Below are 23,846 nucleotides of genomic sequence, written 5' to 3'. Positions count from 1 at the left end.
ATAATATTTCATGTTTTTATTATTCAGTTTAAAAAAATTTCATGACAAGTGAGGCTCTGCCTTACCTGCCTACTCTGATTGTCCCTGGTGAGCGGTCTTCAAAAGTAGTATATTACTGTAATTAGTAGGGATGTAACAATTTGTTTTGTGGTTTGTGGTTGCCGATACGATTCAGGGACCATGTTGTTGTTTACGATCTGAAATGATTCAGTGAGTTTAAATCAATTCAGTAACTTCTTAGCAAAAAAAAAAACCTCAATTAGTGTGACTTTGAAATAAATATGGATACTGTACACTGCAAGTGAAGTTTCTTTTAGTCCGGTTATTTCTTGTAAAAGAATTAGATATAAATGAGTTGTGGATACAAACAGGCAAGTAAACAACTAGTAAGTTCACATCTTATTTCAATAAAGTGAAACCAACACTTTAGGTTGAAACAACAGGAGGAAACACTTCAATTTTCAATAAAAGTACAGTAACCAACATGTAAACAGTAGATTTATTTACCTCCTACTCTTGCTGTTGTTTTTCAACATAAAAGTAATACAATATTAATATAAAAATAAACATATCTTCAGGTTGAATGAGCAGTAAGTAGAAAAATTAAGTGCAGGCATTTTTTCCCCAGATTAAATGAGCAGTGGTTTGATCTGCTACTACTCTTATTTGAATAAACACGGATCATCATAAAGACGTGATGGAAGTGACAGTGGACAAGTTTCGGCGACAGACGAACCAAATGGCCGAGGGTTTGATAAACGAAGTTAGAAAAATAATAAATATTCATTTACATTTTGTCTGTCTCGTCCTTTGTGGCTTAAAGTTAAATTGTGGCTTTATATTATTGTGTTGTTTTTATTTGTGGTGGCTTCTGCAATAGTGCTGTAACTGAACGTTTTTGTGTTGTAATTAATGATATTGTCTTGTTTTTCTAGTATCCATAAAATCAATATATTGCCTTTTAAAAGGATGTTGGATCGATACCTATCTTCCGGAAAAGTTGCCAAGCACAGATCGATATAAATTTAGGAATATAAATCAATCTATCGATATATTGATCAGTTAATAACGTGACTGGATAATACAAAGATGTTTCAACTATGACACCATTGACAAAATATTTTATTAAAGGAATACTGAGTCCTTACCCAGAATAGAATTCTGTGCCGATTCCACTGTCATCAGCATCTTCCTCGGAACGCACAAGAACATTTCTTCTGCCTGCATACAGAAAGAAAATATTGAGAGATAAAGTTGCTCAACCAGTGTAATCCAACAGGTAATACAATGCATAATCTTATCATTAAATTGTTTGCCTATTATACGAAGCCCAAAAGCAGTGAAGTTGTCACGTTGTGTAAATGGTAAATAATAATAATCCTTTTCAACTTATATTCAATTGAATAGACTGCAAAGACAAGATATTTCATGTTCACACTGAGAAACTTTCTTCTTTTTTGCAAATATTAGCTCATTTGGAATTTGATGCTTGCAACATGTTTCAAAAAAGCTGGCACAAGTGGAAAAAAAAGTGTGATAAAGTTGAGGAATGCTCATCAAAGACTTATTTGGAACATCCCACAGGTGAACAGGCTAATTGGGAACAGGTGGGTGCCATGATTGGGTATAAAAAGCAGCTTCCATGAAATGCTCAGTCATTCACAAACAAGGACGGGGCGAGGTTACCACTTTGTCAACAAATGCCTGAGCAAATTGTTTAAAAACAACATTTCTCAACAAGGAATTTAGGGATTTCACCATCTACGCTCCGTAATATCATCAAAAGGTTCAGAGAAGTTCTGTGAAGGCACCATTAATGCTGACAAGGTACATACAGGTTTTGGACAGTGTTTGCGTTAACGCACATTTTGTGTCTTTTTACGCATTGAAATCAGAAAGGAATTTCCTGGACACGGATTTTTTATTATTTTTTTACCACCCAGTTTGTTTTTTATCGATTATCGCTTTCCGCCAGTCTTTTGTTTTGTTTATATTTGCCGGGTTAAATTATTATTAATTATTGGTCGCACTTTCCGGTACAATTTCTTAAATTGCCATTCGCCGAAAGTTTTATCGATCACAAATACTGCATTTCCGGTATTAGGACTTTCACGGGTTGTTTGTTTGTCATGAGAGCAATAAACCCAAGAAATGAAAAGTGGCTTCAGGAGCCACTTTTCAGATGTACATCAAGCAAGAATGGGAAAGAATTCCACTTCAAAAATGTGTCTCCTCAGTTCCCAAACCTTTACTGAGTGTTGTTAAAAGGAAAGGCCATGTAACACACTGGTAAAAATGCCTTTTTTGCAATGTGTTGCTGCCATTAAATTCTAAGTTCATGATTATTTGCAACAAATAATAAAGTTTCTCAGTGTGAACATGAAATATCTTGTCTTTGCAGTCTATTCAATTGAATATAAGTTGAAAAGGATTTGTTGTATTCTCTTTTTATTTACCATTTACACAACCTGACAATTTCACTGCTTTTGGGTCTTGTGCATAATTAGGGTTGTCAAAACCTAAAACTTTTAATAAAATTAATCAGTTAAATTAATTGATTATTCACAATGTGCAAATGTGTCTGAAACGTGAATGAATGTTTAGAGTTTGTCTATTCGGAAAGACAATATAAATATAATCGTATTGTGTCATTTTAACACAATGTGGGCCTGATCTACTAAGATCCAAATACCAAACGCTCAACAGCGTGTGCAGACTTTTGATGTAAGGATATGAAAATGTCATATCAGGGCTATTTAATGATCATTGTTATCACGGTGTTGTTGAATGTGCTCAAATACTAATACGCTTATAAGTAAGTTGTATTTAAGGAATTAAATAAAACAAATAAATAGATATACTTTCTTAGGAGAAGTAATATGTTATATAATACTATTGTTCTGGCTACTTACTGTATATATAGCATACTTGCCAACCTTGAGACCTCCGATTTCGGGAGGTGGGGGGAGGGGGTGGGCGTGGTCGGGGTGGGAGGGGGTTGTAGTTGGGGGCGTGGCTAAAAGGGGAGGAGTATATTTACAGCTAGAATTCACCAAGTCAAGTATTTCATATATATATACATATTCAGTGAATTCTAGCTGTATATATATATATATATATATATATATATATATATATATATATATATATATATATATATATATATATATATATATAATAAAATAAATATATATATATATACGTATATATATATATATATATACACAGGTAAAAGCCAGTAAATTAGAATATTTTGAAAAACTTGATTTATTTCAGTAATTGCATTCAAAAGGTGTAACTTGTACATTATATTTATTCATTGCACACAGACTGATGCATTCAAATGTTTATTTCATTTAATTTTGATGATTTGAAGTGGCAACAAATGAAAATCCAAAATTCCGTGTGTCACAAAATTAGAATATTACTTAAGGCTAATACAAAAAAGGGATTTTTAGAAATGTTGGCCAACTGAAAAGTATGAAAATGAAAAATATGAGCATGTACAATACTCAATACTTGGTTGGAGCTCCTTTTGCCTCAATTACTGCGTTAATGCGGCGTGGCATGGAGTCGATGAGTTTCTGGCACTGCTCAGGTGTTATGAGAGCCCAGGTTGCTCTGATAGTGGCCTTCAACTCTTCTGCGTTTTTGGGTCTGGCATTCTGCATCTTCCTTTTCACAATACCCCACAGATTTTCTATGGGGCTAAGGTCAGGGGAGTTGGCGGGCCAATTTAGAACAGAAATACCATGGTCCGTAAACCAGGCACGGGTAGATTTTGCGCTGTGTGCAGGCGCCAAGTCCTGTTGGAACTTGAAATCTCCATCTCCATAGAGCAGGTCAGCAGCAGGAAGCATGAAGTGCTCTAAAACTTGCTGGTAGACGGCTGCGTTGACCCTGGATCTCAGGAAACAGAGTGTACCGACACCAGCAGATGACATGGCACCCCAAACACTGATGGTGGAAACTTTACACTAGACTTCAGGCAACGTGGATCCTGTGCCTCTCCTGTCTTCCTCCAGACTCTGGGACCTCCATTTCCAAAGGAAATGCAAAATTTGCATGGTTGGGTGATGGTTTGGGGTGCCATGTCATCTGCTGGTGTCGGTCCACTCTGTTTCCTGAGATCCAGGGTCAACGCAGCCGTCTACCAGCAAGTTTTAGAGCACTTCATGCTTCCTGCTGCTGACCTGCTCTATGGAGATGGAGATTTCAAGTTCCAACAGGACTTGGCGCCTGCACACAGCGCAAAATCTACCCGTGCCTGGTTTACGGACCATGGTATTTCTGTTCTAAATTGGCCCGCCAACTCCCCTGACCTTAGCCCCATAGAAAATCTGTGGGGTATTGTGAAAAGGAAGATGCAGAATGCCAGACCCAAAAACCCAGAAGAGTTGAAGGCCACTATCAGAGCAACCTGGGCTCTCATAACACCTGAGCAGTGCCAGAAACTCATCGACTCAATGCCACGCCGCATTAACGCAGTAATTGAGGCAAAAGGAGCTCCAACCAAGTATTGAGTATTGTACATGCTCATATTTTTCATTTTCATACTTTTCAGTTGGCCAACATTTCTAAAAATCCCTTTTTTGTATTAGCCTTAAGTAATATTCTAATTTTGTGACACACGGAATTTTGGATTTTCATTTGTTGCCACTTCAAATCATCAAAATTAAATGAAATAAACATTTGAATGCATCAGTCTGTGTGCAATGAATAAATATAATGTACAAGTTACACCTTTTGAATGCAATTACTGAAATAAATCAAGTTTTTCTAAATATTCTAATTTACTGGCTTTTACCTGTATATAAATATATATATATATATATATATATATATATACGTATATATATATATATTTATTTTATTATATATATATATATATATATATATATATATATATATATATATATATATATATATATATATATATATATATATATATATAAAATAAATACTTGAATTTCAGTGTTCATTTATTTACACATATACACACACATAACACTCATCTACTCATTGTTGAGTTAAGGGTTGAATTGTCCATCCTTGTTCTATTTGTCACTATTTTTCTAACCATGCTGAACGCCCTCTCTGATGATGCATTGCTGTGTGGCACGCACAAAAGTGCTTTCATCAAATGCACTAGATGGCAGTATTGTCCTGTTTAAGAGTGTCACAACATTGCTGTTTACTGCAGACGAACTGCTTTACGGTATACAAAAACGTGACTGCTGTTGTTGTGTGTTGTTACCGCGCTGGGAGGACGATAATGAAACTGCCTAACAATAAACCCACATAAGAAACCAAGAACTCGCCCTCCATCATTCTACAGTTATAACGTGATTGGGCAGGTATGCTGTTTATATTGTGGGTTAGCGGACTCAGGTCCTCATGGACCTGAGTCTGCCTGAATTTCAGGAGAAAATTTGTCCCGGGAGGTTTTCAGGAGAGGCGCTGAATTTCGGGAGTCTCCCGGAAAATCCGGGAGGGTTGGCAAGTATGATATATAGATCTATGCTGACAGCAGTGTTTTGCTCACCTTAATGTCTCTGGTGGCTTGGAGGCCATAGCCTTCTTTTCCAAAGTTGCCAATTCTGAAACCATCACAGGAGACGCCATTCTCTTTTGCCCAGGACACCAGATCCTGGAAATGGTCGTTTCTTGAACCGTCAAATAATACTGTCATACCTAAGAAAAGGAAGTTGATAATTGTATTTTTATGTACCATCCCTTCACAGACAGACATGAAAACACCATGACATTAAGTTCAATTATCTTCCAGGGCTTACAATATCCATACTAATAATAATGATAACGGGATGATGACATTTCTGTAGAATGATGATGCAATGGAGAACAAATGTAAGAATAGTTTGAATGTTAAAGAGCTGACGCCGAACTGACAAGCTATTTCAATGTATGATGAATGTAGAAATGGTTTGAATGATGAAATGATTTAAGTGTAGAAATGGTTAGCATGCTGAAATGATTTACCGTATTTTTCGGACTATAAGTGGCAGTTTTTTTCATAGTTTGGCCGGGGGTGCGACTTATACTCAGGAGCGACTTATGTGTGAAATGATGAACACATTAGCGGAAAATATCAAATAATATTATTGATCTCATTCACGTAAGAGACTAGACGTTATCGCAGGCAGATATTTACATATATCCGAATTTTAGTGTTACTTATTTTCTTTCATAGTCATATTTGAAAACAGCTTGTGTTTTCCATTTATTCTCTTTCTGTTTCTCTGCAAGTAAACTGTGTGTGTTAACCTTGAATTCTTTGGAATGTGTTTTGACTAGCATGTGTTTTGACTAGAGAGAGGAGAGAAGAGAGGGTTTTTGGGGTCGGGAGGACAGACCAGTTTGGCGGGGCGATAGAATGTTCTATGCTGGACTGGTCTCAAATGTATATCTGCAAAGCTTTGAAAATATATTACAAAATACCTATTCTGTCTCTGGTGGTTTTTCAACTCAGCTTTAAGTGTCGTAAAGAGCTTGGGAGCGACTTGTGACTTGAATTCCCTGGGAGGAACAACTGTTCCAAAACGCAACAATTTGGGGGCCTCGTCCGGGCGACACGCTGAGAATTGGACACCTCTTACATTCTTCTGGACAGACTCACGAGTGGCCAAACATAAAACAAGGTAAGCAGAGCCTTTTTCTAAAATCTGCTTTAGGAGTCTGTCTTGAAGTATGTAAGTCAAACACTGTTTGTACCCCAGACACAGAGTGGACATTTTGATGGATTGATTGCATTTTTGCCTTTTCCGCCATTACATAAAAAGTTGTAAATAAGTAGTCAACTCGTGTCATTGTGTATCGACTACCGTGACGGGCAGTTTCATTGACGAATAAACTAATAGTTGGGTGTAGCTCACCCTGGGTCATTGGTCGTCGCCTAAATGAGTAACAGGTTTGAGGCCCTTCGTACGGTACGATAAATTCTGAGTAACTGGTTTGAGGCCCTTCGTACGGTACAATAAATTCTGAGTAACTGGTTTGAGGCCCTTCGTATGGTACGATAAATTCTGAGTAACTGGTTTGAGGCCCTTCGTACGGTACGATAAATTCTGAGTAACGGGTTTGAGAGCCTTCGTACGGTACGATAAATTCTGAAGTAAAAGGTTCGAGGCCTTTCGTCTGGGACGATAAATTCTGAGACAAAGACACAATGGCCACGGAGTGTGACAGATAAGAATGTGATGGCGGTTGGGGAGAAAGTGTGATGAATGTACTGTTGTCAACAATGAAATTAGCAGGTAGAAATGATGAACACATTAGCGTAAAATATCAAATAATATTATTGATGTCATTCACGTAAGAGACTAGACGTATAAGATTTCATGGGATTTAGCGATTAGGAGTGACAGATTGTATAGCATGTTCTATATGTTATAGTTATTTGAATGACTCTTACCATAATATGTTACGTTAACATACCAGTTGCTTATTTATGCCTCATATAACGTACACTTATTCAGCCTGTTGTTCACTATTCTTCATTTATTTTAAATTGCCTTTCAAATGTCTATTCTTGGTGTTGGCTTTTATCAAATACATTTCCCCCAAAAATGCGACTTATACTCCAGTGCGACTTATATGTTTTTTGCCTTCTTTATTATGCATTTTCGGCCGGTGCGACTTATACTCCGAAAAATACGGTAAGTGTAGAAATGGTTAAAATGCTGAAATGTTTAGAATGTTGAAATGGTTTGAATGCTGAAATGATTTAAGTGTTGAAATGGTTTGAATGCCGCAATGGTTAGAATGTTGAAGAGCTCACGCTAAACTGAAATTCTAGATGCAATGTAGAAATGGTTTTAAAGAAGCTGTACTGAAATGTATTATGAATCTTGAAATGGTAACTGTTGGTATAGTTAGAAGAGTTAGCATACCTCTAGAGCAGTGGTTCTTAACCTGGGTTCGATCGAACCCTAGGGGTTCGGTGAGTCGGCCTCAGGGGTTCGGCGGACCCTCCGCCGCGGAGGGCGAGACACATCCGACTCATCGTGTAAATAAAAACTTCTCCCTATCGGCGTATTATGGATACAGCAACAGCATAAGTCACACTGATTTGCAGGTGCGTAATTTGTTGTGTGTGTTGGTTTTGTTCTTTGAACAAGGTGATGTTTGCGCATGGTTCATTTTGTGCACCGGTAAAAAAAAACATATAACTGTCTTGAATTAGAAAAAAAATATATATATATATATTTTTCACGAAAGAAGGGTTGGGTGAACGCGCATATAAAACTGGTGGGGTTCGGTACCTCCAACAAGGTTAAGAAACACTGCTCTAGAGGTTACATAGTAACAGAACCTAGACATTTTTGCTCTAAATGCTGGCATAAAAAAAGTTAGCATGCTAACAGGAAAACAGCTAGCATACTTCTAAGATTCCACCAAATAACAAAATCTATGATTAGGTTCAAACGTACACATTTGCTAGCATAAATGTTAACGTGCTAACACTAAAAAGGTTTGCATACATCTAAGATAGCGCCATGTAAGAAAATTCATGAGCTAACTGAATCAGTCAAGAAATGTTGCAATTGTAGAACTTTGAAAATTTCCTGGTTATTTGGAAGTTTTGGGAAAAGCGGGATTTTTTGGGGAAAAAGATAAATAGCATGAATGTCCTGAATATGCTGAATTGGTTGGTGTTGGAATCCTTTGACTTGGTTGAGAAATGTGGGAATTGTGGCGCTTTGGAAAAATTCTCATTCATTTTAATGAGGATTTGCTGGTAATTTGGGAATTTCAGGAAAATTGGTAATTTTTTTAAGGTGATAAATAGCACACATGTTCTGAATGAGCGGAATAGGTTGGTAATGGCGTGTAATCGGTTGAGAAATGTGTTGATAGGGACAATTTACATTTGAGAATTAGTCTTACAGAATTTGAGGAATTCCAGAAATTCCAGGAAAACCAGAATTCGGTTTGGAACTTGGGAAAGTGTTAGTTTGAATGTCCTGAATTAGCTGAATTGGTTGGCACTGGAATGGTGTAAATGGCTTGAGAAATGTTGTAATTGTGGCACTTGGGGAAAATTCCCACTCATTTCAATGGAAATTTCCTGGAAATTTTGGGATTTCAGGAAAAGTGAGACTTTTTTGAAGGCAATTAATGGCATAGATGTCCTGAATGAGCTGAATTGTTTGAGAAATGTGGGAATTGTGGAGCTTTGAAATATTTCCCATTCATTTTCATGGGAATTTCCTGGTAATTTGGGAATTTCAGAAAAATCTGTAATTTTTTGAAGGTGAATAGCACAAATGTCCTGAATGAGCGGAATAGGTTGGTAATGGCGTGCAATCGGTTGAGAAATGTGTTGATAGGGACAATTTACATTTGAGAATTAGTCTTACAGAATTTCAGGAATTCCAGGAAAACCAGAATTCGGTTTGGAACTTGGGAAAGTGCTAGTTTGAATGTCCTGAATAAGCGGAATAGGTTGGTGATGGAATGTTATAAATGGCTTGAGAAATGTTGTAATCGTGGCACTTTGGAAAAATTCCCACTCATTTAAATGGGAATTTCCTGGAAATTTAGGGATTTCAGGAAAAGTGAGACTTTTTTGAAGGCAATTAATGGCATAGATGTCCTGAATGAGCAGAATTGTTTGAGAAATGTGGGAATTGTGGCGCTTTGAAATATTTCCCATTCATTTTCATGGGAATTTCCTGGTAATTTGGGAATTTCAGAAAAATCTGTAATTTTTTGAAGGTGAATAGCACAAATGTCCTGAATGAGCGGAATAGGTTGGTAATGGCGTGCAATCGGTTGAGAAATGTGTTGATAGGGACAATTTACATTTGAGAATTAGTCTTACAGAATTTCAGGAATTCCAGGAAAACCAGAATTCGGTTTGGAACTTGGGAAAGTGCTAGTTTGAATGTCCTGAATAAGCGGAATTAGCTGAATTGGTTGGCACTGGAATGGTGTAAATGGCTTGAGAAATGTTGTAATTGTGGCACTTGGGAAAAATTCCCACTCATTTCAATAGAAATTTCCTGGAAATATAGGGATTTCAGGAAAAGTGAGACTTTTTTGAAGGCAATTAATGGCAAAAATGTCCTGAATGAGCTGAATTGTTTGAGAAATGTGGGAATTGTGGAGCTTTGAAATATTTCCCATTCATTTTCATGGGAATTTCCTGGTAATTTCAGAAAAATCGGTAATTTTTTGAAGGTGAATAGCACAAATGTCCTGAATGAGCGGAATAGGTTGGTAATGGCGTGCAATCGGTTGAGAAATGTGTTGATAGGGACAATTTACATTTGAGAATTAGTCTTACAGAATTTGAGGAATTCCAGGAAAACCAGAATTCGGTTTGGAACTTGGGAAAGTGCTAGTTTGAATGTCCTGAATTAGCTGAATTGGTTGGCACTGGAATGGTGTAAATGGCTTGAGAAATGTTGTAATTGTGGCACTTGGGAAAAATTCCCACTCATTTCAATGGAAATTTCCTGGAAATGTAGGGATTTCAGGAAAAGTGAGACTTTTTTGAAGGCAATTAATGGCGTAGATGTCCTGAATGAGCTGAATTGTTTGAGAAATGTGGGAATTGTGGAGCTTTGAAATATTTCCCATTCATTTTCATGGGAATTTCCTGGTAATTTGGGAATTTCAGAAAAATCTGTAATTTTTTTAAGGTGAATAGCACAAATGTCCTGAATGAGCGGAATAGGTTGGTAATGGCATGCAATCGGTTGAGAAATGTGTTGATAGGGACAATTTACATTTGAGAATTAGTCTTACAGAATTTCAGGAATTCCAGGAAAACCAGAATTCGGTTTGGAACTTGGGAAAGTGCTAGTTTGAATGTCCTGAATAAGCGGAATAGGTTGGTGATGGAATGTTATAAATGGCTTGAGAAATGTTGTAATCGTGGCACTTGGGAAAAATTCCCACTCATTTCAATGGAAATTTCCTGGAAATTTAGGGATTTCAGGAAAAGTGAGACTTTTTTGAAGGCAATTAATGGCGTAGATGTCCTGAATGAGCTGAATTGTTTGAGAAATGTGGGAATTGTGGAGCTTTGAAATATTTCCCATTCATTTTCATGGGAATTTCCTGGTAATTTGGGAATTTCAGAAAAATCTGTAATTTTTTTAAGGTGAATAGCACAAATGTCCTGAATGAGCGGAATAGGTTGGTAATGGCATGCAATCGGTTGAGAAATGTGTTGATAGGGACAATTTACATTTGAGAATTAGTCTTACAGAATTTCAGGAATTCCAGGAAAACCAGAATTCGGTTTGGAACTTGGGAAAGTGCTAGTTTGAATGTCCAGAATAAGCGGAATAGGTTGGTGATGGAATGTTATAAATGGCTTGAGAAATGTTGTAATCGTGGTACTTTGGAAAAATTCCCACTCATTTCAATGGAAATTTCCTGGAAATGTAGGGATTTCAGGAAAAGTGAGACTTTTTTTGAAGGCGATTAATGGCATGGATGTCCTGAATTGGTTGGTGTTGGAATCCTTTGATTTGGTTGAGAAATGTGGGAATTGTGGCGCTTTGGAAAAATTCTCATTCATTTTAATGGGGATTTGCTGGTAATTTGGGAATTTCAGGAAAATTGGTAATTTTTTTAAGGTGATTAATAGCACACATGTTCTGAATGAGCGGAATAGGTTGGTAATGGCGTGTAATCGGTTGAGAAATGTGTTGATAGGGACAATTTACATTTGAGAATTAGTCTTACAGAATTTCAGGGATTCCAGAAATTCCAGGAAAACCAGAATTCGGTTTGGAACTTGGGAAAGTGCTAGTTTGAATGTCCTGAATTAGCTGAATTGGTTGGCACTGGAATGGTGTAAATGGCTTGAGAAATGTTGTAATTGTGGCACTTGGGAAAAATTCCCACTCATTTCAATGGAAATTTCCTGGAAATTTAGGGATTTCAGGAAAAGTGAGACTTTTTTGAAGGCAATTAATGGCATAGATGTCCTGAATGAGCTGAATTGTTTGAGAAATGTGGGAATTGTGGAGCTTTGAAATATTTCCCATTCATTTTCATGGGAATTTCCTGGTAATTTGGGAATTTCAGAAAAATCTGTAATTTTTTGAAGGTGAATAGCACAAATGTCCTGAATGAGCGGAATAGGTTGGTGATGGAATGTTATAAATGGCTTGAGAAATGTTGTAATCGTGGTACTTTGGAAAAATTCCCACTCATTTCAATGGAAATTTCCTGGAAATGTAGGGATTTCAGGAAAAGTGAGACTTTTTTTGAAGGCGATTAATGGCATAGATGTCCTGAATGAGCTGAATTGGTTGGTGTTGGAATTGTTTGACTTGGTTGAAAAATGTGTTAGTAGTTACAATTTATATTCGAGAGGTCACTGGTGTGAAAACTCTTGAGACAATAAAAAAATGTATTTGGTTTTATAAATTAATCAATAATAAATTAAATATATTAAAATAAATACATTAAATACATTTTATGAATATGTAATATATATAATACAATATAAATATTGAAAATAATAAACATCAAAAATAAATCAAAATGAAGTACAATAAAAAAAACACTTGTACTTGGTCAAGGTTACCTTTCTGCTTCTTTCGGATCTTCTCCACTAAACTTTGAATTTGAACATATTCCTCCCACTCTTCACTGGCAGATGGCGCTTCACCGCTGCACTCTGCAAAGACAAATGCCATTAGAGTATAGCAGGGCCCGACACTTAGCTTTTGCATTGGGAGCACAAAAATGTGGAAAAAAATGAGGAGCATGATTGACATCAGGGGAAATCTCCATATATGGTCAAGATCTACCAGAGAGCTTTGCGGGAGTCCAGCATTGTAGTCTGATGATATAGTCAATAAGTTCCTTATTTCTGTGTGAAATCAAATGTACCGTATTTTCCGCACTATAAGGCGCACCTAAAAACCACACATTTTCTCAAAAGCTGACAGTGCGCCTTATAACCCGGTGCGCTTTATATATGGATAAATATTAAGATTCATTTTCATAAAGTTTCGGTCTCACAACTTCGGTAAACAGCCGCCATCTTTTTCCCCGGTAGAACAGGAAGCGCTTCTTCTTCTACGCAAGCAACCGCCAAGGTAAGCACCCGCCCCCATAGAACAGGAAGCGCTTCTTCTTCTACTGTAAGCAACCACCCGCCCGCGTAGAAGAAGAAAAAGCGCGCGGATATCACCGTACGTTTCATTTCCTTTGTGTGTTTACATCTGTAAAGACCACAAAATGGCTCCTACTAAGCGACCGGGATCCGGTTCATGAAAAGACGCAATCTCTCCATCCGCACACGGATTACTATTTCACAGCAACTGATATTCCTGTGAACCGCACTGTGGATACAACGGGAGCACGCACGGTGAATATTCGCACCACAGGGAATGAGAAGTTATCCTTCACTGTGGTTCTAGCTTGCCATGCTAATGGCCAGAAACTTCCACCCATGGTGATATTCAAAAGGAAGACCTTGCCAAAAGAGACCTTTCCAGCCGGCGTCATCATAAAAGCTAACTCGAAGGGATGGATGAAGAAAAGATGAGCGAGTGGTTAAGGTAAGTTTAAGTTTACGCGAAGAGGCCGGGTGGCTTTTTTCACGCAGCTCCGTCCATGTTGATATACGACTCCATGCGCGCCCACATCACGCTGGTTTTAATATATTATTAAAGTTTGACTGACCTATCTGACTGTTTTTTTGACATTCCTTTAGCGCAGTTAGATGCGGCTTATAACACGGGGCGGCTTATAGGTGGACAAAGTTTTGAAATATGCCGTTCAGTGAAGGCGCGGCTTATAACCCAGGGCGCCTTATGGTGCGGAAAATACGGTACTTCATTGAACACTTTATTTTGTTAGCGCAGTCAGAGCGGATGTATTATTGTGAAGGGGACAAAGTGTGCTGTGCTGTTGTTCTCAGCTTGACGAGTAAGGAGGCGACTCACTTGAGGTTAGGGTTGTCCCAATATTTTGGTGCCGCTACCAAAATGTATTTCCATACTTTCTAAATAAAGGGGACCACAAAAAATGTCATTATTGGCTTTATTTGAACAAAAGAAACATATGTTTATTATTGTCTTTTAGTCCTTCAATAAAATGTTGAACATACTAGACAACTTGTCTTTTAGTAGTAAGTAAACAAACAAAGACTCCTAATTAGTCTGCCGACCACGCCCCCCACCCCCACCCCCACCTCCCGAAATCGGAGGTCTCAAGGTTGGCAAGTATGCTTTTGACACATGCAAAATCCTGTGTTGTTTTATTTAAATAGCCATGAAAACACGTTGTTATATTTCACATTGCGTGGTTTTTGTTTATATTACAAGGCAAGCAAATTGACGGAGCCTTTGCAGTTTTGTTTTGGGTTCAGCGCGCTTTGTTGTTGTAAAATAACAATACAACTTTCTATTATCCATCCATCCATTTTCTACCGCTTGTCCCTATCATATTTCATGTGCAGTAGTAGAAAATAACACTGTGCTGTATGTATGCTAAAAATAAATGCACTTACTTTGCAGCAGTTCGGAAACGAGGTTCATCATCTCTTTTGGAGAAGCCATGGCACTCGCTCCTGATAGAGACTTCCTTGATCGACTCTTCTTTCCCATGGTCCAGGCTATACAACAAGGCTGAATAGAAAAAGAAAATGCTGTTAGTATTTGTACCACTAAATATGTTCAATTGCATCTCTATTGCTTCACAAGAACCAAATGAGTTGTGTTATACAAGGGTGAATGATTCTGTCCGGGTAATGTTACCATGAAAAGATTATCGTGGACCCCGACTTAAACAAGTGGAAAAACTTATTGTGGTGTTACCATTTAGTGGTCAATTGTACGGAATATGTACTGTACTGTGCAATCTACTAATAAAAGTCTCAATCAATCAATCAATCATCCCGCAGCACTTGGTGAGCAAACCTTGGATTCAGTACCCCCCTTTGCAACTGGCTGCTGGACTTCCTCACAGACAGACGCCAATCTGTGAGAGTGGGCAACAACACCTCCAGTGCCAGCTCCCCCCAGGGCTGCGTCCTGAGTCCACTGCTGTTCACGTTGATGACTCATGACTGCTGCGCCAGGTCCACTACTAACCACATTGTGAAGTACACAACAGTAGTGGGCCTCATCCGTGACAACAACCACATGGACTACAGGGAGGAGGTGAAACATCTGCTTGACTGGTGCAGAACCAACAACCTGGTCCTGAATGTCAACAAGACCAAGGAGATCATGGTAGACTTCAGGAAGCACCAGTCCAGCCACGCTCCACTCTACATCAACGGCACAGCAGTGGAGATAGTAAGCAGCACCAAGTTCCTGGGGGTGCAGATAACTGACAATATAACCTGGTCCCTACACACCGGAGCTCTTGTAAAAAGAGCTCAGCAGCGCATGCACTTTTTGCGTGGGATGAAAAGAGCACAGCTCTCTCAGCACATTCTACAGAGGCACTATAGAGACCACCTGCATCTCTGTCTGGACTGGAGCGGAAAAGATCATCAGGACTCCTCTTCCTCCTATCCAGGAGATGGCAAAAAGCCGCTGCCTGACCAGGGCTCAAAAAATCTGCAAAGACTCTTCCCACCCCCACCAAGGACTGTTTTCACTGCTGGACTCTAGAAAGAGGTTCCGCAGCCTCCGAAGCAGAACCTCCAGGTTCTGTAACAGTTTCTTCCCTCAGGCCGTAAGACTCTTGAACGCATCATAATTAAATTATCCCCTCAACTCCCACCAAAATGGATTAACTCGCTGGAATAAAAAAGACAATATAACATACCGTATTTTCCGCACCATAAGGCGCCCTGGGTTATAAGCCGCGCCTTCAATGAACGGCATATTTCAAAACTTTGTCCACCTATAAGCCGCCCCGTGTTATAAGCCGCATCTAACTGCGCTAAAGGAATGTCAAAAAAACAGTCAGATAGGTCAGTCAAACTTTAATAATATATTAAAAACCAGCGTGATGTGGGCGCGCACGGAGTCGTATATCAACATGGACGAAGCTGCGTGAAAAAAGCCACCCGGCCTCTTCGCGTAAACTTACCTTAACCACTCGCTCATCTTTTCTTCATCCATCCCTTCGAGTTAGCTTTTATGATGACGCCGGCTGGAAAGGTCTCTTTTGGCAAGGTCTTCCTTTTGAATATCACCATGGGTGGAAGTTTCTGGCCATTAGCATGGCAAGCTAGAACCACAGTGAAGGATGACTTCTCATTCCCTGCGGTGCGAATATTCACCGTACGTGCTCCCGTTGTATCCACAGTGCGGTTCACAGGAATATCAAAAGTCAGTGGAACCTCGTCCATGTTGATAATGTTCTCTGGCCGGATCTTTTTTTCAGCTATCTTGTTTTTACAATATGCACGGAAAGTAGCCAGCTTTTCTTGAAAGTCTTTAGGCAGTTGCTGTGAAATAGTAGTCCGTGTGCGGATGGAGAGATTGCGTCTTTTCATGAACCGGATCCCTGTCGCTTAGTAGGAGCCATTTTGTGGTCTTTACAGATGTAAACACACAAAGGAAATGAAACGTACGGTAATATCCGCGCGCTTCTTCTTCTTCTACGCGGGCGGGTGGTTGCTTACAGTAGAAGAAGAAGCGCTTCCTGTTCTATGGGGGCGGGTGCTTACCTTGGCGGTTGCTTGCGTAGAAGAAGAAGCACTTCCTCTTCTTTACCGTAGTTGCGAGACCGAAACTTTATGAAAATGAATCTTAATATTAATCCATATATAAAGCGCACCGGGTTATAAGGCGCACTGTCAGCTTTTGAGAAAATTTGTGGTTTTTAGGTGCGCCTTATAGTGCGGAAAATACGGTAATCTCTGCCTACTGAGCCTATGGTGCTGTTAAGTTATTGTGGCTCAATTTGCCTACATTTTTTTAATGTTAATGTATTATTATTTAATATATATTATTGTTTTAGTTGCTTAAGAGATATTCCTGGCTCTGAATTTGCTCATTGCTATTTTTCATGTTTTTGTGCATTATTTGTTGCCGTCATCATTAAACTTAACAGGTTACTCATCAGTTACTCAGTACTTGAGTAGTTTTTTCACAACATACTTTTTACTTTTACTCAAGTAAATACAGGTAAAAGCCAGTAAATTAGAATATTTTGAAAAACTTGATTTATTTCAGTAATTGCATTCAAAAGGTGTAACTTGTACATTATATTTATTCATTGCACACAGACTGATGCATTCAAATGTTTATTTCATTTAATTTTGATGATTTGAAGTGGCAACAAATGAAAATCCAAAATTCCGTGTGTCACAAAATTAGAATATTACTTAAGGCTAATATAAAAAAGGGATTTTTAGAAATGTTGGCCAACTGAAAAGTATGAAAATGAAAAATATGAGCATGTACAATACTCAATACTTGGTTGGAGCTCCTTTTGCCTCAATTACTGCGTTAATGCGGCGTGGCATGGAGTCGATGAGTTTCTGGCACTGCTCAGGTGTTATGAGAGCCCAGGTTGCTCTGATAGTGGCCTTCAACTCTTCTGCGTTTTTGGGTCTGGCATTCTGCATCTTCCTTTTCACAATACCCCACAGATTTTCTATGGGGCTAAGGTCAGGGGAGTTGGCGGGCCAATTTAGAACAGAAATACCATGCTCCGTAAACCAGGCACGGGTAGATTTTGCGCTGTGTGCAGGCGCCAAGTCCTGTTGGAACTTGAAATCTCCATCTCCATAGAGCAGGTCAGCAGCAGGAAGCATGAAGTGCTCTAAAACTTGCTGGTAGACGGCTGCGTTGACCCTGGATCTCAGGAAACAGAGTGGACCGACACCAGCAGATGACATGGCACCCCAAACCATCACTGATGGTGGAAACTTTACACTAGACTTCAGGCAACGTGGATCCTGTGCCTCTCCTGTCTTCCTCCAGACTCTGGGACCTCGATTTCCAAAGGAAATGCAAAATTTGCTTTCGTCAGAAAACAGGACTTTGGACCACTCAGCAGCAGTCCAGCTGGTGTCGGTCCACTCTGTTTCCTGAGATCCAGGGTCAACGCAGCCGTCTACCAGCAAGTTTTAGAGCATTTGGGGGGACTACTCCTTACTTTTACTTGAGTAATAAATCTCTAAAGTAACAGTACTCTTACTGGAGTACAATTTCTGGCTACTCTACCCACCTCTGACTAGCACACACACACACACACACACACACACACACACACACACACACACACACACACACACACACACACACACAGAGTCTAAATCAAAGAAGGACTTAGTTTATTTTTAGCAGATTGTATTGGTGCAGCCCACTTGACAGCTAAAAGGAGGCAGACAGGCCTGACTTCAGCTTCATGTGCTACAAGACAGAGTCAGGACGACATAAATACAAGACAGAGGTGTATAAAGAGTGTTTACAGATGAAGAGGTGGTGTATAAAGAGTGTTTACAGATGAAGAGGTGGTGTATAAAGAGTGTTTACAGATAACTACGTGGTGTCAAAGTATATGAAGTTAGCAGTTATTAGTACACACAAGCTACAAGTTGTGCTAGCTCTTGTTAGCTGTTGACAACACATTGGTGTTTAGAGGGAGACAAACACGTCATTATTAAAAGTGTATAAAAGCGTAAATGTGTTAGTAAGCATGTTTTACATCCCTCGATGAAGTCTTACCTTCAATTATTACAACTCTGCTCTACCTGCTTCTTCTTCTTCTTCTTCTTCTTCTTCTTCTTTTCCGTCTTCTTCTTCGCCTCTTTTCGGCGGTTGTCATTTAGTTTCATGGCGCATTACCGCCACCTAGTGCTGAGTGCGGAGTGACTCAGACACAACACACTTTGCTTATTTAGCATCTTTAGCATCTTTAGCAGGCTTATTGAACGGCAGTATTAGCAATGTAGCTAATATAGACACTTACGTCATGTGTTGTCTTCTTTATAACACTTATGTAAGACTTTTAAAGTCATTTTGATAGTAGGCTAATATAGACACTTACATCATGTGTTGCCATCATTATAACACTTATATAAGACTTTTAAAGTCATTTTGATAGTAGGCTAATATGGACACTTACATCATGTGTTGTCTTCATTATAACACTTATATAAGACTTTTAAAGTCATTTTGATAGTAGGCTACTATAGACACTTACATCGTGTGTTGTCTTCATTATAACACTTATATAAGACTTTTAAAGTCATTTTGATAGTAGGCTAATATAACTAATATAGACACTTACATCATGTGTTGTCTTCTTTATAACACTTATATAAGACTTTTAAAGTCATTTTGATAGTAGGCTAATATAGACACTTACATCATGTGTTGTCTTCATTATAACACTTATATAAGACTTTTAAAGTCATTTTGATAGTAGGCTACTATAGACACTTACATTGTGTGTTGTCTTCATTATACCACTTATATAAGACTTTTAAAGTCATTTTGATAGTAGGCTAATATAGACACTTACATCATGTGTTGCCATCATTATAACACTTATATAAGACTTTTCAAGTCATTTTGATAGTAGGCTAATATAATTAATATAGACACTTACATCATGTGTTGTCTTCTTTATAACACTTGTATAAGACTTTTAAAGTCATTTTGATAGTAGGCTAATATAGACACTTACATCATGTGTTGTCTTCATTATAACACTTATATAAGACTTTTAAAGTCATTTTGATAGTAGGCTAATATAGACACTTACATCATGTGTTGTCTTCATTATAACACTTATATAAGACTTTTAAAGTCATTTTGATAGTAGGCTACTATAGACACTTACATCGTGTGTTGTCTTCATTATAACACTTATATAAGACTTTTAAAGTCATTTTGATAGTAGGCTAATATAACTAATATAGACACTTACATCATGTGTTGTCTTCTTTATAACACTTATATAAGACTTTTAAAGTCATTTTGATAGTAGGCTAATATAGACACTTACATCATGTGTTGTCTTCATTATAACACTTATATAAGACTTTTAAAGTCATTTTGATAGTAGGCTACTATAGACACTTACATTGTGTGTTGTCTTCATTATACCACTTATATAAGACTTTTAAAGTCATTTTGATAGTAGGCTAATATAGACACTTACATCATGTGTTGCCATCATTATAACACTTATATAAGACTTTTAAAGTCATTTTGATAGTAGGCTAATATAGACACTTACATCAATCAATCAATCAATGTTTATTTATATAGCCCTAAATCACAAGTGTCTCAAAGGACATCATGTGTTGCCATCATTATAACACTTATATAAGACTTTTAAAGTAATTTTGATAGTAGGCTAATATAACTAATATAGACACTTACATCATGTGTTGTCTTCTTTACAACACTTATATAAGACTTTTAAAGTCATTTTGAAACTAGGCTAATATAGCTAATATAGACACTTGCATCATGTGTTGTCTTCTTTATAACACTTATATGAGACTTTTAAAGTCATTTTGATAGTAGGCTAATATAGACACTTACATCATGTGTTGCCATCATTATAACACTTATATAAGACTTTTCAAGTCATTTTGATAGTAGGCTACTATAGTCACTTACATCGTGTGTTGTCTTCATTATACCACTTATATAAGACTTTTAAAGTCATTTTGATAGTAGGCTAATATAGACACTTACATCATGTGTTGTCTTCTTTATAACACTTATATAAGACTTTTCAAGTCATTTTGATAGTAGGCTAATATAGACACTTACATCATGTGTTGTCTTCTTTATAACACTTATATAAGACTTTTAAAGTCATTTTGATAGTAGGCTAATATAGACACTTACATCATGTGTTGTCTTCATTATAACACTTATATAAGACTTTTAAAGTCATTTTGATAGTAGGCTAATATAGCTAATATGGACACTTACATCATGTGTTGTCTTCATTATAACACTTATATAAGACTTTTCAAGTCATTTTGATAGTAGGCTAATGTAGACACTTACATCATGTGTTGTCTTCATTATAACACTTATATAAGACTTTTCAAGTCATTTTGATAGTAGGCTAATATAGACACTTACATCATGTGTTGTCTTCATTATAACACTTATATAAGACTTTTCAAGTCATTTTGATAGTAGGCTAATATAGACACTTACATCATGTGTTGTCTTCATTATCACACTTATATAAGACTTTTAAAGTCATTTTGATAGTAGGCTACTATAGACACTTACATCGTGTGTTGTCTTCATTATAACACTTATAAAAGACTTTTAAAGTCATTTTGATAGTAGGCTAATATAGACACTTACATCATGTGTTGTCTTCTTTATAACACTTATATAAGACTTTTAAAGTCATTTTGATAGTAGGCTAATATAGCTAATATAGACACTTGTATCATGTGTTGTTTTCTCTATAACACTTATATAAGACTTTTAAAGTCATTTTGATAGTAGGCTACTATAGACACTTACATCATGTGTTGTCTTCATTATAACACGTATATAAGACTTTTCAAGTCATTTTGATAATAGGCTAACATAACTAATATAGACACTTACATCATGTGTTGCCTTCATTATAACACTTATATAAGACTTTTAAAGTCATTTTGATAGTAGGCTAACATAACTAATATAGACACTTACATCATGTGTTGCCTTCATTATAACACTTATATAAGACTTTTAAAGTCATTTTGATAGTAGGCTAATATAGCTAATATAGACACTTACATCATGTGTTGCCATCATTACAACACTTATATAAGACTTTTCAAGTCATTTTAATAGTACCGGTAGGCTAATATAGCTATTATGGACACCTACATCATGTGTTGTCTTCATTATAACACTTATATCAGACTTTTAAAGTAATTTTGATAGTAGGCTAATATAGCTAATATAGACACTTACATCATGTGTTGTTTTCATTATAACACTTATATAAGACTTTTAAAGTCATTTTGATAGTAGGCTAATATAACTAATATAGACACATCATGTGTTGCCTTCATTATAACACTTATATAAGACTTTTAAAGTCATTTTGATAGTAGGCTAATATAGACACTTACATCATGTGTTGTCGTCATTATAACACTTATAGAAAACTTTTAAAGTCATTTTGATAGTAGGCTAATATAGCTAATATAGACACTTACATCATGTGTTGTCTTCATTATAACACTTATATAAGACTTTTAAAGTCATTTTGATAGCAGGCTAATATAGCTAATATAGACACTTACATCATGTGTTGTTTTCTTTATAATACTTACATAATACTTTTAATGTAATTTTGATAGTAGGCTAATATAGCTAATATAGACACTTACATCATGTGTTGTCTTCATTATAACACTTATATACGACTTTTAAAGTCATTTTGATAGTAGGCTAATATAGCTAATATAGACACTTACATTATGTGTTGTTTTCTTTATAACACTTACATAAGACTTTTAATGGAATTTTGATAGTAGGCTAATATAGCTAATATAGACACTTACATCATGTGTTGTCTTCATTATAACACTTATATAAGACTTTTAAAGCCATTTTGATAGTAGGCTAATATAGACACGTATATCATGTGTTGCCTTCATTATAACACTTATATAAGACTTTTAAAGTCATTTTGATAGTAGGCTAATATAGACACTTACATCATGTGTTGTCTTCATTATATCACTTATATAAGACTTTTAAAGTCATTTTGATAGTAGGCTAATATAGACACGTATATCATGTGTTGCCTTCATTATAACACTTATATAAGACTTTTAAAGTCATTTTGATAGTAGGCTAATATAGACACTTACATCATATGTTGTCTTCATTATAACACGTATATAAGACTTTTAAAGTCATTTTGATAGTAGGCTAATATAGACACTTACATCATGTGTTGTCTTCTTTATAACACTTATATAAGACTTTTAAAGTCATTTTGATAGTAGGCTAATATAGACACTTACATCATGTGTTGTCTTCATTATAACACTTATATAAGACTTTTAAAGTCATTTTGATAGTAGGCTACTATAGACACTTACATCATGTGTTGTCTTCATTATAACACTTATATAAGACTTTTAAAGTAATTTTGATAATAGGCTAATATAGCTAATATAGACACTTACATCATGTGTTGTCTTCATTATAACACTTATATAAGACTTTTAAAGTCATTTTGATAGTAGGCTAATATAGACACATCATGTGTTGTCTTCATTATAACACTTATATCAGACTTTTAAAGTAATTTTGATAGTAGGCTAATATAGCTAATATAGACACTTACATCATGTGTTGTCTTCATTATAACACTTATATAAGACTTTTAAAGTCATTTTGATAGTAGGCTAATATAACTAATATAGACACATCATGTGTTGCCTTCATTATAACACTTATATAAGACTTTTAAAGTCATTTTGATAGTAGGCTAATATAGCTAATATAGACACTTACATCATGTGTTGTCTTCATTATAACACTTATATAAGACTTTTAAAGTCATTTTGATAGCAGGCTAATATAGCTAATATAGACACTTACATCATGTGTTGTTTTCTTTATAATACTTACATAATACTTTTAATGTAATTTTGATAGTAGGCTAATATAGCTAATATAGACACTTACATCATGTGTTGTCTTCATTATAACACTTATATACGACTTTTAAAGTCATTTTGATAGTAGGCTAATATAGCTAATATAGACACTTACATTATGTGTTGTTTTCTTTATAACACTTACATAAGACTTTTAATGTAATTTTGATAGTAGGCTAATATAGCTAATATAGACACTTACATCATGTGTTGTCTTCATTATAACACTTATATAAGACTTTTAAAGCCATTTTGATAGTAGGCTAATATAGACACGTATATC

At 36.5% G+C, this 23,846-nt stretch overlaps 1 protein-coding gene across 1 annotated transcript in view; it reads right to left on the bottom strand.

The window, feature by feature from the left end:
* setd3 (SET domain containing 3, actin histidine methyltransferase) overlaps positions 1-18,754 on the bottom strand; it is a 54,203-nt gene extending 35,449 nt beyond the window's left edge. The window contains exons 1-5 of the mRNA XM_061986701.1: positions 18,633-18,754; positions 14,507-14,624; positions 12,572-12,664; positions 5,546-5,694; positions 1,149-1,221 (exon numbers count right to left, since the gene is read on the bottom strand). Of these exons, the coding sequence (XP_061842685.1) occupies positions 1,149-1,221; positions 5,546-5,694; positions 12,572-12,664; positions 14,507-14,603 (412 nt within the window). The 5' untranslated portion in view covers positions 14,604-14,624; positions 18,633-18,754. The remainder of the gene's footprint in view (positions 1-1,148; positions 1,222-5,545; positions 5,695-12,571; positions 12,665-14,506; positions 14,625-18,632) is intronic.
* Positions 18,755-23,846: the final 5,092 nt, after the last annotated feature.

This window comes from Nerophis lumbriciformis, linkage group LG26, assembly GCF_033978685.3.
Source record: "Nerophis lumbriciformis linkage group LG26, RoL_Nlum_v2.1, whole genome shotgun sequence".
NCBI lineage: Eukaryota > Metazoa > Chordata > Actinopteri > Syngnathiformes > Syngnathidae > Nerophis > Nerophis lumbriciformis.
This window is presented reverse-complemented; position numbering and strand designations above follow the sequence as displayed.